Source organism: Maniola jurtina, chromosome 2 (genome assembly GCF_905333055.1).
Source record: "Maniola jurtina chromosome 2, ilManJurt1.1, whole genome shotgun sequence".
Taxonomy (NCBI): Eukaryota; Metazoa; Arthropoda; class Insecta; order Lepidoptera; family Nymphalidae; genus Maniola; species Maniola jurtina.
In genome coordinates this window covers 8,163,732-8,180,793 of record NC_060030.1, presented here as the reverse complement: position 1 = coordinate 8,180,793, position 17,062 = coordinate 8,163,732, and the positions used below count along the sequence as shown (strand labels likewise).

General features: G+C 36.6%; 1 protein-coding gene across 3 annotated transcripts; it reads left to right on the top strand.

Annotated features, from left to right (window-relative positions):
- Window positions 1-1,590: 1,590 nt before the first annotated feature.
- Window positions 1,591-15,205, top strand: LOC123872573 (serrate RNA effector molecule homolog). Of its 3 annotated transcripts, XR_006797500.1 has the most exons (17): window positions 1,591-1,903; window positions 3,322-3,573; window positions 3,899-4,084; window positions 5,049-5,115; window positions 5,233-5,422; window positions 5,699-5,784; window positions 6,311-6,467; window positions 6,815-7,134; window positions 7,784-7,924; window positions 8,495-8,713; window positions 9,151-9,438; window positions 9,613-9,726; window positions 10,064-10,207; window positions 10,635-10,759; window positions 10,999-11,097; window positions 13,863-13,997; window positions 14,600-15,205. XR_006797500.1 is itself a non-coding variant. In XM_045916914.1 (16 exons), the coding sequence occupies exons 1-16, from the start codon at window positions 1,764-1,766 to the stop codon at window positions 13,939-13,941; spliced, it is 2,607 nt and encodes an 868-aa protein (XP_045772870.1). In that variant the 5' UTR covers window positions 1,591-1,763; the 3' UTR covers window positions 13,942-15,205. The 3 variants fall into 3 exon arrangements, 2 of the variants coding, with proteins under 2 accessions (XP_045772870.1, XP_045772884.1); XM_045916914.1 differs by having other exon boundaries at window positions 13,863-15,205; XM_045916928.1 differs by lacking the exons at window positions 13,863-13,997; window positions 14,600-15,205 and adding an exon at window positions 12,446-12,921.
- The last annotated feature ends 1,857 nt before the right edge of the window (window positions 15,206-17,062 follow it).

The following is a 17,062-nucleotide window of genomic DNA, read 5'->3' as shown; positions in this document are numbered from 1 at the left end:
TATAGTCTGAACCAAAGTACGCTCTATAGATCTTAGTGATATCAACAGATTCAACACTGAATGATAGCTGCTATCGAGCTCATTGGAATTTTATTTTTAATCCATTGTTTATCCAACCAATGTCAAATGAGCTTAATGGCTATCATTTAGTGTTTGTTGATCACTGAGTTAGCTAATTATCCAGCTGTACACTGTTCTTATTAAATAATGTTCTTATTAATAAAATCAAAACTCAATTTTTGAGTTTAGATTTTTTGAACAGTCAAGAATCATGATGGTATTTTCTTACAAAATAAAAAGTTTTCGATCCCGTTTGTTTCATTATTTATTTTAAAGCCTGGAGACGGCCTGAGGTAAGTAGGTACGCTAACGAGCCGAAACGCATTGATTGTTATTACTCAATTCGATGCGCGATTCGACGCGGCGTGTCGCTGATCGACGCAGAATTTTATTATTATAGCAAATTATTGAAATTCGATTCGACTCTGCTCGGTGAGCCTAGCGGATGCCAGCCTGCTGCTCTTGACTTCGCATTCGTGAAAATAGGTATTATTCTATGTAAAAAGTACTCTGAGGTTGTATCACAAGGTTGTATTTAATTCTAACTTTTATGTTTTTATCTGGTGCTTACCGTTACCGTTGCCACCTGCCACTTTTTGATTTACGGGTTACCAGCATCAAAAAGGGTTTTACGGGAGACAGTGTTTTATTTAGATATTTCCTTTAATACAAGACTAGTACCTTCATTATGTATTTTTTTTAGGTTTATCAAAGAAAATAGGCTCAAAAGGAAAAAAAGGAGAGTACAATAATACATCAAGGTCATGAATACAAGTGTTCATTTTACACTATGGAGTGTTTTTCTATCGATACAAAGATTATATTAATTAATATAATTACTACCTACTTAGCTTGATACTAATAATAAGTATACCTATGAAGTTGAATTACTAACTAATTGCAGATGGAAATAAACAATAACATTACCAAACACAACACTGTGCTACAAGACTCAAGATTTAGGATCATGAAATGGTATTAAAAACCTGAAATGATGGGGTATTTATCACGCCCCGAATCAGGCTAATTCGATTTTTTTTTTTTTTGTAGAATAGCTTAGGGCGAATTTTTGAAGAAAACGGGGTAAACCAAAATCGTGGCTGGAAACACTATAGTGATTTCTCTTTTTTTTCTCTCTCGTCTGGCTTTACAAAGATAAGCCAATGTCAAGTTTGTAGTTATTTGTAACAAGTTAGTTAAACTATACAAGTATGGACATGGACCCCGTCTATGCTGGCGCTCGCCGACATACGCACAGCACCCCCTTAGAGCGCTTTCCAGTCAGTTTTAACAAAAAAAAAAACACTCCAAAAACACAGAGCACGCCTGCCAGCTAACACAAACACAGACGAAGTCCTGATTTCTCTTTGGTGATTATCTGATGATATGTTTGCAGTTTGTGATTTGTACAAACCACAAACATCATGATTTACAAACCATGTACAATCGATAGTACAAACTTACTCTGTGCTCTAATGCTCTTCTCTTATAGTCCATAGTGATTACATACTCTTTGTTATAGTCTATGGATTATGTATGAGACGAGTTTCTGACGTAGATTTCTGAGATAAATTGCTATTAATTATTATTTATCATCGCTACGCTTTTATATATGATTTACCTTCGTGTTTATCCATAGATTCGGCTTCCGACTATCATATTTTGTGGTTTCAATCTTTATTTGTAAAATTCTTACTCCCACAATGGCTGATAGTGATGATGAGTACGATCGTAAGAGACGCGACAAGTTTCGTGGAGAAAGAGGTGCTGCTGAAGGGAGTAGCTACAGAGGTAGTGATAGGCGAGAAGAAAGAAGTAGGGGCCGGGAGGAATGGTCTGAAAGGTACTTCTATTTCATATAACCTCAAATATATTAATTCAAAAAATGGGCTAATGTTGCTGTATCATCTTGTATCAATATGACATCCTTTTTCAGATTTCGTCCTCACCCTGTGGAACCTTCCAAATTCCAAATCCATGTCCCAAAAGCCCTCAAACGACCTTCTTCAGTTGCATTAGTTGTAAGGTATAAATTATTGTACTTATAGCTAGAAAGCAGGTATCTACTATTCCCTACTTATCTAGAAAGTATGTTTATTTTGTTAGTGTATTTTACTGAACGATTTGGTGTTACAGTGTTCATGAACAGAAAACAAAGCCCGACTCATTTAGTTCTTTATTTTAACTGCCAAGTTGTGATTTTATAAACAACTAGTTGCTCCGCCCAGCTTTACTTGGGTGCTATTTGATATAATATATACATAATACTTAATAGTTAATATGTATTATGTAGCTTATGTTACTTCTGGATAAAGTAGCTTTCTAATAGTGAAAGATTTCTTAATATTGGTTCAGTAGTTTTAGGGGTTATCAATTACAAACAAACAAATCTTTCCTCTGATAGATAGTCGACAGTAAAATAGATCTCACCTGTTCTTGTGTATATAATCTAGTCTATGGCCTGCATGCCTTCCTGCAACTTCAGATTGGACTACTTGTTTGAGCATGCCATAATACAGATTTGTATGAGACACACTCAAAACTCATGTCATTTATTCAAAGTAGGTATTATTGTACTCTAATGGCCAGATTGTTAGATTTTTAAGATGATATAGTGGTGATAATTAATTACATAAACTTAAAACTAAAGCAACAAGGGTTCCAAACAAACAAATGAATGTAATTTAATTTTTTTTTTTTTTTGAAGAGCTACTATACGCATTAGCAATAAGTTAATTTTGCTATAATCTTCTAAGCCAGATTATATAAAACTGTCTTGTCTATCACTGTCAAGATATGGCCACTGTCTCATTACCTACTACATACACAGAAAAAGCAAGTAACATGCAGCACCACACAAACCTTGCTGGAATCTCTATGCATGTTTTCTTTACTTTTCCTGCATATCAGGTAGTGGAAGAGTGGGCAATGCATATTCCAACACTGTACATAGTATCTACTAATAAAAATATTTGATAGAGCTATTTTAATGTTTTACTTTCAATATTCTCTATCGCTAGTCAAATTATAATTGTATGCAATGGGAAAATACCACTGAAGCTATTACTTTTTTGTACACATACATGAAAATTTAAAAAGCTGTCCCCGAGAGGAGGTTAGAGTGTACCCTATTAGGAAATGATGTGAGAGTGGTAATGAATTTAGAAGATAACCTAAATTATCGCTAGTTTGATTCACTATAATTTCATCAATTAAATTGAATAGAAAAATTGCATACTAACTAAATTACTGTGTTGCTAGATCTCGTGGGGGTCGTTCAGGTCCTGACTACAGAGACTACCGTGGAGGGGCGAGCGCCAGCAGAGGCTATTCCCCAGTGAGGGGTGAGGGACCACCCAGCAAGCGCATTAGACCAGAATGGCCTGTTGAAGACAGAAGATATGGTGGAATGCCACATGATTCTTATGGGTCATATGGCTGGGCTCATGATCACTTCGGACCTCATCCAGCACATCAGGGATATGGTCAACCTATGCCACCAGTACCAGCAAGGTACAAGTTTCATCAATTTATGTTTTCTACAGTTGTTATGCAGGAATAGTTTGTTGTTGGCGAGTTAAAATGGACTTTGTGCTAAAAAATAAATAAGTGTGTTAATTAATAAGTTAGTGCTATATTTTGGCAGGTACAGTGTTGCGATTGTAACAATCTTTTCCTATTGGTTGATTATTCACTGCTAAAATGCAACAGCGACTGGCAAAAATATGCAATGCAGCCAACCAAAATGATTGTGCTTCTAGCAAAATGATCATCACAACTTTTGTGCTCACAGTGCTATTTAACTGGTTAGAGGGCGTAATACAATGTTTGTTTTTAGGGATGCTGTGCTGCCCATGGGTGCTACAGATGGTCCACCCACCATGATGACCTTCAAAGCATTTTTAGCTGCTCAGGATGACTCTATCACTGTTGACGATGCCATACAGAAATACAATGAATACAAACTTGAGTTTCGAAGGCAGCAGCTTAATGAATTTTTTGTTGCTCATAAAGATGAAGAATGGTATGTATTAATTATGAAAAAAGTTTTTCTGTGCTGTAAATAAAAGCAACTGCATAAAAGTGGAATAATTTAATGCAACTGAATCCAATAGTAGAAACATGAAACTAAGCTGCAGGTATTTAGTAATTTAGCTCAATGGTCAAACAGACTTAAATCTGAAAGTACCCACTCCTAGCACAAGCTTTATTGCTTAGTTGGAGGGGAACGGGCAATATTAATCATGATTTACATGGTTAATATTCTTTTTAAACAAAAAAAAAACATAATTGCATCAAGTACACATGGAAGTTTAGAATTGAAGATTGTTGCCAACAATTTGCTCGTAATCAAAAGGTTCTATGCCATAACTAACAACATTTAGTGTACCAATTAATGTTTCACGCTAAAAGAGCTTGCTAAAGATGCTGCACAGAGTAGGTTATGCATAGAATCTTTTATTATGCAAATTTTAATAGAAAACTTTTTTCCCTACAGTCTACAGCGTATTCACAAGGAATTGCCGGACGGCGTAAAGAAAATATATTCAAACTTTATGCAAATCATAAAATGCTGTGTGTAGCTAGTTTTATTCGCGTTGACCCGTAGCGCGCAATGCTACAGGTTTCGTTACTGTTAGGGGTAGGGTTATAATATTCCACATTTGTGGGACAGGTGAGATTATGAAGATTTTTTTAAGTATTTCATAAGCAATTTTAGTTTGTGTTCTTCATTATCACAGGTTTTATTTATCCAGATGTGGTAGACCAATTTCCTCTTAGTACTAGAAAAACTTACAAATTCTTGAGGACTTGACGTATCAAAGCATTAGCCTATAAAACTATCATATTTTTGTTCCAAGGAGGGAAAATGAGATGGTTAACAAAATGGCTTTGTCCAGGAAATTGGTTTCTAAAACACATGTTGATGTTTGTAGTGATAAAAAATGAAGTTATAAAATTCAAATTTAACATTACTTGTATCGTAGGTTCAAGATTAAGTATCACCCAGAAGAGTCAGTGAAGCGTAAAGAAGAACAACTAGCTGCATTAAAGGTAAGTTGTTAATCACTCTCTAACTAAAGGTACATTTCAGTATACTATATAGTAGTAGCTAGTATAACTTGTACATGCTTGAGTATAACTTGTACAAGATGTGAAAATGTTTTTTAGAATCGTCTTAATGTCTTCCTCGATCTTTTGGAGCAAGGAGAACTGAACAAGGTGACAGTAGATGTAGATAAATCCGACAAATTGATACGTCTGCTGGACACGGTAGTTATAAAGTTGGAAGGTGGGACTGAAGAAGATTTGAAAGCCCTCGATGATCCAATACCAGTAGAAATTACTAATGACAAGCAAGGTATGAAATTTTACACTTTAAGTTGTGTTTTCACTAGAAATGTGTGAGGAATGAGTGTGAAACCCACCTATAGGATTGATTCATTTAACTTTGCTGATTCAAACCATTTCCACCAAGATAACCTAAACTATAATAATGAAGCTATCTTATTGATAAGTTTTACACACTTTGTTTCGCATCCTCGCACAACTCTAGTGGAACGGCAGCTGAAAACTAATAAGAAATACATTAATGTAATTCCTCAATGAATTAACTCAATTCTTATTACGCTTTTAGATAAGAATGACACTGATAAAGCAGTTGTCATTGACGTAGACGCGGTAAAAGTAAAAGACGAAAAGGAAAATCAAGCCAAGGACAAGGTATGGGCCTTTACCAAAACAATATCATAGTAATAGTAACTTCAGTTCTCATTATCATAAAGATAATTTTTTTTTATCCCTTGTATACTTACTGTAAAACTTCTCAGGAACATCGTAATTTTTCCTTTCATTTTAAACCGTCATTTAAATGGTGCTCGAATATTAAATGGTATTTCAGTATATGGCCATCAATCAATCAATCAATTTATATATTTGCTGATACAGGTTTTACAGGTTTAATTATAGAAATAGTCCAGCTGTATCACGCCAAGCTGGCATGCAAATACATTAATTTTGTGTTCAAAATAGTGAATAGACAAATTAAATTAAAAGTAAAATTTTCGCTTGTTTGAAATAAATAAAGTTATACAATAAAGGGAATTTACAATTCTGAATACTTAGTATCAAAAAAATATTACAAGTCTTAAAAATATTACATAAAAAAATAAAATAAAAACAAAAATGTCATCTTAGATATTCATCAACACTATAAAAAATATTCTTAAATACGTCTTTGAATTTGTAGGAGAAAAAGGCAGAGTCTCCTAAACCCACTGCGCCTCTGACGATGGAGATCGATCCTCACCTGCGTCACTTGCAGGAGCAAGCTAAGTTGTTCTCCAGATTTAACTCTGTCCCGGGACAAGAAGCTGAAGCGGAAGAAGTACCCGAGAAAGAGCCTCGTGAGTATTAGCTGCGGCCTATACAGAAGTGGCGAATGTGGCGCAAACGCTGAATATCTGCCACAAGTATGACGTTAGTTAGTTAGGACATACAACTCCCAGTGCCTAAGTCTGATGCAGCCTGGTCATTTTTCACTGATTGAGTCTAGCAAAAGTATTTTTGACAACCATCCATCTGATTAATAAAATTAACCATGTATTATTAATTATTAATTTGACTTATTTAAAAATATGTAATCCCAAATAAGCATAAGAATAATAATTGTTATGTCCCAATAGACAGCGTGAAAATGTGACGTAAATGCCATAAACTTTGTTTCAAAATTTGTATAAGAATTTTTCCACAGCACCTCCTGGATCCTCCTCAAGCTCGTCATCATCCAGCTCTTCATCCTCGAGCTCTGAAGATGAGGGAGAGTCAACAACTCGCCATAAATCCAAATCTAAGTCTAAGACGCCAGACAAATCGCCCAAAGAAAAGGAGAGGTCCAAATCTCCCAGCGTTGAGAAAATTAGCGAAAACAAAGACAAGGATGCAAGCAATGATAAATCTGATCAGGCAAATGATGTTACAGTGGAGAAGAAGGAATCACGTGCGCTACACAAAACTACGTCGATATTTTTGAGGAACTTGGCACCTACAATAACAAAGGCTGAGGTGGAAGCTGTAAGTGATGAACATTTGTAACTCATACTGGTTTAGTTTCTCTATTTCTGTAGGTTCTCTTTTAGCTTATGTGTTTGACACATATTTGAACTAGAGTAAAATTGTATCCTTCAATTTTGTCATGGGCGAAATCGAAGGAAAGAAGGTAAGAGGCTTAGAGGCTAGAGCCCTTTCACAGTTTGTGGTGTATCGTCGCATCATAAAATTCTACGACAACGCACAAACATTCGTGGGAATCGCATTGAGGGCGACGTCGAATCGCAAATATTGTGGAAGGGCCCTAGTGTTGGACCGATCATGTCAGCACCACAATCGGGACACTTAACTACACTACTTTTCATAATACCGAGCACGAATTGAAATGGAGAAACATTGAGAAAGATTTGAAAGCCCTGTAAATGATCAAAGTTTGTTGAATCATTTGACAGCATCAGCCTTGTTTGAGGCGTTGTGAAACAAACTACGCGTTAGAGGCGTTTGTTGGAAATCTTAATTGATGGTTTATTGGACAAGTTTATTAATTTGTGACCGTTTATGAAGAAAAATCTCTGTTGTCGCACTGTTTGCACTGTTGTTTATAGAAAATATGACGTTTGGCAAATTTATATTGCTTACAGGGTCTATATCAATATATGTTACTTGTTGATAGATGTGTAAGCGGTACGGCGGTTTTCTGCGCGTGGCGTTGGCCGACCCGCTGCCGGAGCGGCGCTGGTTCCGCCGCGGCTGGGTCACTTTCCGTCGCGAGGTCAACATTAAGGACATCTGTTGGAACCTCAATAATATACGGGTAACTATTAAATTCAATGGATAACCCACACCTCTCATGGCTAACTGTTATTATGAGCCTAAGCGCGATTATATGCACCCATTCGGTACTCTTCTTGACATGTTCCCGGGGTGCTTTGACTCCCTACAAATTATTTATTGATGGGAAAACTTTTTAGGTGCTCTGGGCGATTTCGGAATGGGTAAAACTTCAAGGTCGCATCACCGACATTCTAATGTTAATAATGCTCGAGTGCTGGTAGATGTAAAAAATAATGTTAGTGGTTTAAACTAACAAATAATTTTTGGCACTGAAGTTCATTTGAATATTTAAAAAATATCGACTCTCGCTCTATCATTTCTGTTCATCAGATTTAATTGTAACCGAGTCCTAGTACCTAAACATAAAAAAAGAAAAGTCTCGACTCTAACACCCTGTCCAAACTCATAGACTTAGTATGCTTAAATTTTGAACAGGTTCCTTTTATAATGTAGGCAACAAACAAAAAAGGTCTGATTTTACGAAATATTTATGGAAGCGAAACTGCAGGTGGTATAGAATATAAATTATTATTATTATCAATTCGTCCAGTTGCGAGAATGCGAGCTTGGCGCAATAGTGAACCGCGACTTGCAGCGTCGAATCCGGCCAGTGTCAGGCGTCACGCTCGAGCGGCCCGTGCTGCGCGCCGACGCGCGGCTCGCGGCGCGCCTGGCGCACCACCTCGACAATCGCACGCGGCTGTGGTCTGAGCAATCCTCTCAGCCCAGCGACGCCACACAACCTGCCGAAAAGGAACAAGATTCTGGCGTGAGTATTAAGTCATTTCTCTATAGTATAGAGAAATGACCAACACAGACTTATATGGAGTCTATACCAATGTAAAAGGGTGAAGAATATTGACTATTTGACTTCATGTTGGCGTGTTTTATGGAAGACATTTTTCGTATTTTTGTAAGTGAAACTTCTTTAAGGACGTTGATCGATTTTGGGATGGATAAAAACTTCAAGGACATGCTAATAATAATTTTACAAGCTTTTTTAAAATTTATTCCTTTTCGTAACCTTTTAAGGTTCAATTTTTTATGGAAGTGTATTTAGTATCAAATATGCTTTCGGTAGTCTGAGTACCTCCTAACAACTCTTAATTTTTTTCATAGTTTTAAGTTTGCAGTAGTGCCCACAGACTGTCAATTTTTATTCAAAAAAAAATGTGGATCATTAGAAAATTATTATTTTCCATACAGAACTTCAGCCTGAGCTCGAAAAATCCTGTACTCCATAAAATAACGGAGCATCTGATTGAAGAAGCTTCTACGGAGGAAGAGGAACTTTTAGGGCTCGAGGCGTCCTCGGAATCCACGGCGCAGGAACAGCCGGACCCGGAGCTGATCCGCGTGCTGGACCGCCTCGTGCTGTACCTGCGCATCGTGCACTCCGTGGACTACTACAACCACTGCGAGTACCCCTACGAGGACGAGATGCCCAACCGGTGCGGCATCATGCATGCGCGCTCTGGACCACCCGCCAACAAGGTAGCCCTAACTTAACTTGGTAAACTAACTTAACTCAAGTAAATGGTCAATCTATGCTTTGACCATTTTGTCTTCAATCAATCTTAATTAGAACCCTATAAGATGGACAAGGTCTCCAACCACAACATCGAAGGGCCCTTCTTATAAAAAAACTAAACTGTTACTTTTTTGCAGCCTTCTCAACAAGAGATTCAAGACTACATCAAGACATTTGAAGGGAAAATGTCTGCTTTCTTACAAGATGTCAAGCCATTGAGTGATGAGGAGTTGCAAAAACTTGGCATTAAAGTAAGTGCTACTAGTATTTATTTGACTTTGGGTTTTGAAATATGAAATCATACTTTTGTGCTTATCTCTAACAATATTATAAATGTGAAAGTGTCTGTTTGTTTGCCTGTCTGTAACATTTGCACAGCTTATTTATTTAAGTAATTTTGACGAGTACAAAGGGGACTTTAATCGAGGGCCCGAATATAGGCTATTTTTCATCCTGAAAACCAAACAGTACCTAAGAAATTTTTAAAAAGTCTAAATCCACGCGGATGAAGTAGCGGGCGTCATTAAGTAAGTAATATGAAGATGGCGAGTTACGCTTGAATATATTGTCATGAAATTATTTCACCAGGATCCTGAAGCAGAAGTGGAAAAGTTTATTCAAGCGAATACACAAGAGTTGTCGAAGGACAAATGGCTGTGTCCACTCAGTGGGAAGAAATTCAAGGGCCCCGACTTCATTAGAAAACATATCTTCAATAAGCATGCTGAAAAAGTAAGCAATTGATGTTTTTCTAGTTATCACTATCTATATTATAAATGCGATAGTGATTTTGGTTTATTGGTTTGTCCTTCAATCACGTCGCAGCGGAGTACCAGATTGTCTGATTTTTTCACGAGTATAACTATAACTATAAGTAAGATCGACGAGTAAGTTCTGGAGAGGGACATAGGCTACTTTTATCCCGGAGAAACAATCGAGCAGCCGTTGGTAACAAATGGAAGAAAGTTGAGACGTTATGCTCAGATGCGACAGGATAGACACATTTGTGCGCTTGGCTGTCCACGGTATTCATAGCATTGGCGTCCAGCACCACATTTCGAACGCATTTACCATTTACTTTTTTCTAGCTCGAGGGGGGGAAGAATTTATGACGTCATTAAGATGGCGACTATTTAAATATCGTAATGTTTTCTGTAAGGTGGACGAGGTGCGTCGCGAGGTGGCGTACTTCAATGCGTACGTGCGGGACGTGCGACGCCCGCAGCAGCCCGAGCCGCCCTCGCGCCCCGCGCCGCCCGCGCAGCACGCGCCACCGCCGCATATGTGAGTTGTCCTCCACTAACAGATGGGAGTAAAGCGTCGCGAGGTGTCGTACTGCAACGTATACGTGCGTGACGTGCGGCGCCCGCAGCCGCCCTTGCGCATTGGTGTGTTTTTTAGCTAAGTTTTAGTTAATTTTAATTGTTTATCAAACTTCAAACTAACATTAGGACCTGTATTTTGTGTATGTTGGAAAATAACTAAAAAAAAATCACATCTGTAATCCGTATTTGGTTGGCCAGGTACAGCGGTGGTGGAGGCGGCGCGCGCGGCTGGGGCTGGGGCGGCTGGGCGCCGCCCGCGCCCTACGCGCCGCGCCACCCGCGCTTCTCGCGACCCAGGTGCGTAGCGCGCGAACCCTTCTCTCCACCCTTGACTCGCTTCTAAAGTCCGTTCGCGATAACAAAATAGTGGTCATCGCTGTATCACAAAATTTGATACTAGGTACCTTACAGGCACAGAAGGCTCACTCCGCAAATACGAGTATTTTGTTAAAGTAGTATTTTAGTAGAGTATTTTAGTAAAGTATACACTTAAAGTACAAAAACGCAATAAATTGCAATTTAGGTCGCACATATACTGCCTTCCCCCCTCCCCAGGTATTGGAATTCTCCGCTGACCGCCATACCGTCGCAAACTCATGTATTCATGTCAGCACATATAAAAAAAACTTTTGAAGTACTTAAATTGTTTGACTTTTTACTTCACAATAAATGCGACGCACTCACTATTTTTCTATCGCGAATGAACTTATAGTGTCCCGAGAGTCCGTAATGCCGCGCTTGCTATAAACGCAGTAAGTCCCTGTGGCAAGAATTCGAGAAAATGGCTCGCAAAGTTTTGAACACATTCACTGACTACATTTTTAATTTTCCTAGCTTATGGTATTAACTAAGAACTATTAATGATTGAAATACGTAATATAAGTGATCTATTTTTATGCAGTTCACTAATCACACTCGTTCTGTAATAGATTGATGATAACTGTTTTTAATTAAAAATGGCTGACTGCTTGGAAACACTGATTGCTTGGAAAGTTAGAGGTTTCCACCAAGATATAAAAACTTAAGTCAGGTCTTTAAAGCTCAACTTAACTAAAATCGATACATATTTTCTAATTTTCGATTCTATATTTAATAACTAAAAATAGCCATAAACAAATATACTGCGATTGTCACAAGCGCGGCAACGTAGGCGAGGTGCAGTCGTTTAATGAAAGTTGGTCTGGTGGTTCTGAATTGCCTGATTATGGGAATTTTGGTGAACCTGCTAGGTATTTCATCATCGTTAGCCGATAAACGTCCACTAGTGGATGGATCACTCTAAACTTTCTTTAAATTGACTAGCAAATTGCGATTAAGCTTAAATATTGTTGGTTGTTGAAGTTATTGTCAAGAAACATAACTTACATACATTATAGCTTGCTCCATTCGTCCGCACCCAACTCGTGACCCGCTTTCAAGGAACATATTTTATGTGTATCTGTATTGCATGACCTTAACATTTGCTAAATCAGTTGTATTGTTTATACACTACTAATCTTGATTTTTTGCAACTTTTTATGTCCGATATGTTTTCCAATTAGCTTTTTTAAAATCTAATTACTTTTTATTATTAAAAATGCTTATTGGAAGATAATAATGTTATGTTTGAGATACAATTTTTGAGTTGAAGGAAAATAATTTGCAGGGAAAACGTGGATCGATCCCGGCCTATTATTGCTTACAACGATCTTGACTTCCCGGATAGTGGCGACATATTTTAAGTTAAAAAGAACACATCGATATATTAATATACTTTTGTATAAAGATTAATGGTTCTGGCATTATCATAGAATTCAGATAGGACAATCAAGTATCTACTTAAATGAGATTGTGTATTTTTTAATTTTTTTTTTTATTATATTATTCTGACAAAATAAAAGTAAAGTGCGAAAAACTCCTGTTTTTCATGAATAATGTAAATTACTTTGACAAATTCTATGTACAATAATTTATTATCATTGTTAGGTATCTTTTCATATGCTAAAGATGATATAAACTTTTATAATAAGTTAGATAAGATAGTGACACTCAACGCATGATAAGCGCAAGGAAATAAAAAAAAACCTTTTTTTAAAATGTTTTTAGTGTATGGTGTTATAAAATAAAGGGTCCGAAAATTAATACTTAATCTCTTTTTTCTCTTCCTTGATCCCTCCTTACATACTCCCGGGAAGCTGAGATTAATTTTATGGAATTTAAGTAAAAATAAAATGGATGTGACGTACAGACAGACCCAGACGGACGGGCAGACGGACCATACGGAGTCTTTGTTATACTATAGAATCCTAATAATAATATAGTAAAAATATGCATAGTTTGTGTAAGTGTGTGCCAAGTGTGTCTGGTGTTTTGTGTGCTCGTCCCTAAGAGCGGCCATACATGAGCAGCTTGTGAAGTTGATACACCGACCGCTCGAGCAGTCGTCAACTGTTCGAACAACCGTTGTCAACTGCTCAAGAGGTCTCGTGTATGAAAATCAAAGGAAAAATTTGATTTGCTATGCCAACTAGTCACAGCTTGAAGCGGTCGGTCATGATTAGACTCCTTGTCTTGTTGCATTCATAGACGCCAAAATAGACATAGGATAGGTAATGGATAAGAAGGCACACTCATAAACTAGGAAAATCATGAAAACATAAAAAAAAACCAAAATCACATTCACCACAAATAGAGTAAATTAAAAATCACCTAAGAAAACAGATGATACTCCTCAAACGTTTGAACGATTTTCATCAAACATAGCTAAGAACCATCTCGATTAAATAGGTTTTGGATTAAAATAAACCGCATTCAAATCAGTCCATTTGATTGAGCACTACGATGCCACAATGAGGACAATGTAAAATATTGACAAAAATATCATCATTTTTTGATGAAGCCATGGCTAGATAGAGTAAATGCAGCCGATGGAGAATACCAAAACACGATTTTGAAGACGTATCATCTTGTCCCCTACTTCTCATCTTGAAAAGTCAATACGACAAGTTATTGCGGTTTAGTCATGACTGCCTCAAGCTGCCCGTGTGCGGCCGTTCTAACGTGGTTGTGGTTGATTGTTAAAGGGGCGGAGGCGCGGAGTTCCGCCCGGTGATACACTACCGCGACTTGGACGCCCCGCGCGAACCTGACGAGTTCATTTAATGTGGACCAACATCCTCTTGCCAAAGGAGCTACTTGAAAAGTGTACTTATTAATATCCATAGTCCATTTATTAATCCAGGAGACCAAAATGATGTTTCGTGTGTTGCCAGTTTTTTTACGGCTGTTTGATAGTCATGTGGTGCAATCGATACTTACCGATAAATATTAATCGATACCGATAGTACATGTATGAGAAAACAAAATGTGTTGAAAAAAATCCGATTAAAATGAAATAAGTATGGGCTGATTCTCAATTTATGAGTTTTTGAGTACATACTTTTGAAAAATTCCTTAGGTTAATTATTTATTAAGTGATAAGTGGTTCCCTGACACTTTTTCTTTTTCTCTTTATTATTACAACTTTCTGGTACAAATAAAAATAAATATTTCTTTGTATTCTTTGTTACTTAGTTACTTTATTCTTTAAGTCTTTCAAATAATATGTGATTAGTGCTACTTTTTTATCTCGTAATTACACATTTCGTAGGCTTATTTTAACCACTCACTATGCACGAAATATTATTTTATTAACGATTTTTATCTGAACTGGGACCATGTGGATAACACAATTTTTATAAAGCCAGTAGGTATAATTATATTTTTAAGTTTGACATTTCTGGTTGTCATTTTGGTCTGAGGGATTAAAAAATCGACTATAATGCTGACTGTCCACTAGTAACCAAGATATATACTAATACTAATAGCATAGTACGCTAGATGTGTTTTACCTAAATGACAAATTCATTTTTATGGCGATTCGAAGCGCCCTACCGAGCTTACCGGGCATTAAAATTGGCGATAAAATGGTCGTCGTGTTGACAGATATAACAAACGTTTAGTTTCAATTACGCTCACATGACGCTTCTGACTGCTATCAGCTCCAAAATGATGATAATCAAGTTCAAAAACACATCGTTATTCGCAGATCCAGCGTACTATGTAAATTGTATTATTATATATCAGTGACAAGTAATAAGATTTGCAGAAATCAGCTATCATTTTAATCAATTTCTGCAACTTTTAGTATACAATTATTGCAGGAATTCACACAGTGCAAGTAACATAGAGCTAACTTCTGCAAGTTTTATTGCTAGTGGACACACGAAGCTTAAAAATATTTTATAATGTATAAATAATACAGACTAGTTACTTCAGTCTTCAGTATAAAGTGTACCTATGAGTTATTAATGGTTTAGGAAAATGAAATATTTTAAAAATCGCTTTTATTTGGTTTGAGAATAAATAAATATTAATTTTAAAAGTAGTTTAACTTTAAATCACTTGACTCATATTTTACAAATAAGTAATCTTGAAGGCTGTTTGAGTATTACATAAAATTTTAATACTAACATTTTCCTTGTAATACAAACAACATAAATTTTATTTGGGCAAGCATGCTTTCATCAGAAAAAATAGTTAATATGGATAATTACATTGTGCTATTTTAGAAATCAACACATTCTAAGACGCAAGATAACCTGAAAGCGAATAAATCGCAAGACAAAAAACCATCATTTACAGGTAATAGAAGAAATCGACGTAAGCAAAATACGTAAATACACTTATTTACGTATTTGCTTACTACATTGGAAAACTTAGTTCATACAATTAAACACTTCGCTTGAATTCAAAATCGTGTTATCCTTTCTATCGGTGAGTAAGCATAACCTTGCATCTGTATTGTTCTCCGAAATAGTATTGGGATGGGTTGAAGAGGAAAATAGCACCTTGTTTATTATGTTTTGGTATCCGGTTCAATGAAATGTAAAAATAAAAAACTTAAACCTAAAATTCATCACAGAATTCATATATATATATTATCCATACTTCCATCCTAATATTATAAGTGCTGTGTCTGTCGGTCTGCTAGCTTTTCACGGCCCATCCGTTTTAGGTACCGATTTTGACGAAATTGGTACAGATAGCTTGCATCTCAGGAAAGGACATATACCTAGTTCGTAGTATACCTATATAAAGAGTTCCCACGGGATTAAAAATAATCTAAATAGCACAGAGATAGCCTTGTATTTGCAGATGGAAACGGACTATTTATCCCGGAAAATCGAAGACCCCACACTGGATTTCTAAAAACCAAAATCCACGCGGACGAAGTCACGAACACGATCTAGTCTGTATCAAAAATCCTGTATATAAATGCGAAAGTGCGTGTCTGTCTGTTACATTTTCACGGCTCTACCAATGAACCGATATTGACGAAATTGGGCAAAATCCTGGAAACGGGCGTAGGATACTTGCTTTAAAAATTGGAGTTTAAAAAATAATTTAAGAAACGAAGTCGCGACTCGCGGGGTATCAGCAGTGAATAATAACATTTAAAAAAAGCCCAAACGAGTATCTCTTTAATAAATGACCTGCTCTTAATTAAGTATCTTTAAATGGACCTACCAAGTCATCTAAAAGTGCAAAAAAAACCTATTTTTTTCCCAAATAAATCTTTCTGTAGTCTTGTAGAGCACCGCAAATGTCGTGCATAAAAAATAACTTTCCTAATACCTTCCAGAACGTATTTAAGTATAATATTACCTACGTTTTTGGCGTCAGGATTCTTTGGAGTCCCGTAAAAAGAGCTCTGGACATACTTAAGTTAATTGATAAGTTTAAGTTCATATTGACTAAATCTACTGATGGTAAGATAGGTAGATGTAGTCAGAATAAATAATCCTACTAATATTATAAATGTGAACGTTTGGATGTTTGTTACTCAATCACGCAAAAACTACTGGACGGTTTTGGCTGTTTGGAATGGTGATAGATTATACCTTGGATTAACACATAGGCTACTTTTTATCCCGGAAAATCAAAGAGTTCCCGCGGGATTTTGAAAAACGTAAATCCACGTGGACGAAGTCGCGGGCATCAGCTAGTGTAACATAAAAAGAGTAAGGACTAGAACCATCTTACATACATTTAAGTAGGTATACTTATAGGTTTTGTAGAGACTGCCAATTTGCAAGTAGGAAGTAGGTAGGTGCTTAGAATAAATGACGACGCGATTGTGTCTCACGCATCCATCGTCTTTATAAATTCCTTTCTCAATTATTGCAATTGTAATTTGCTACAATGTTTAAGTTACAATATAGATGGAGACCATAATGAGATT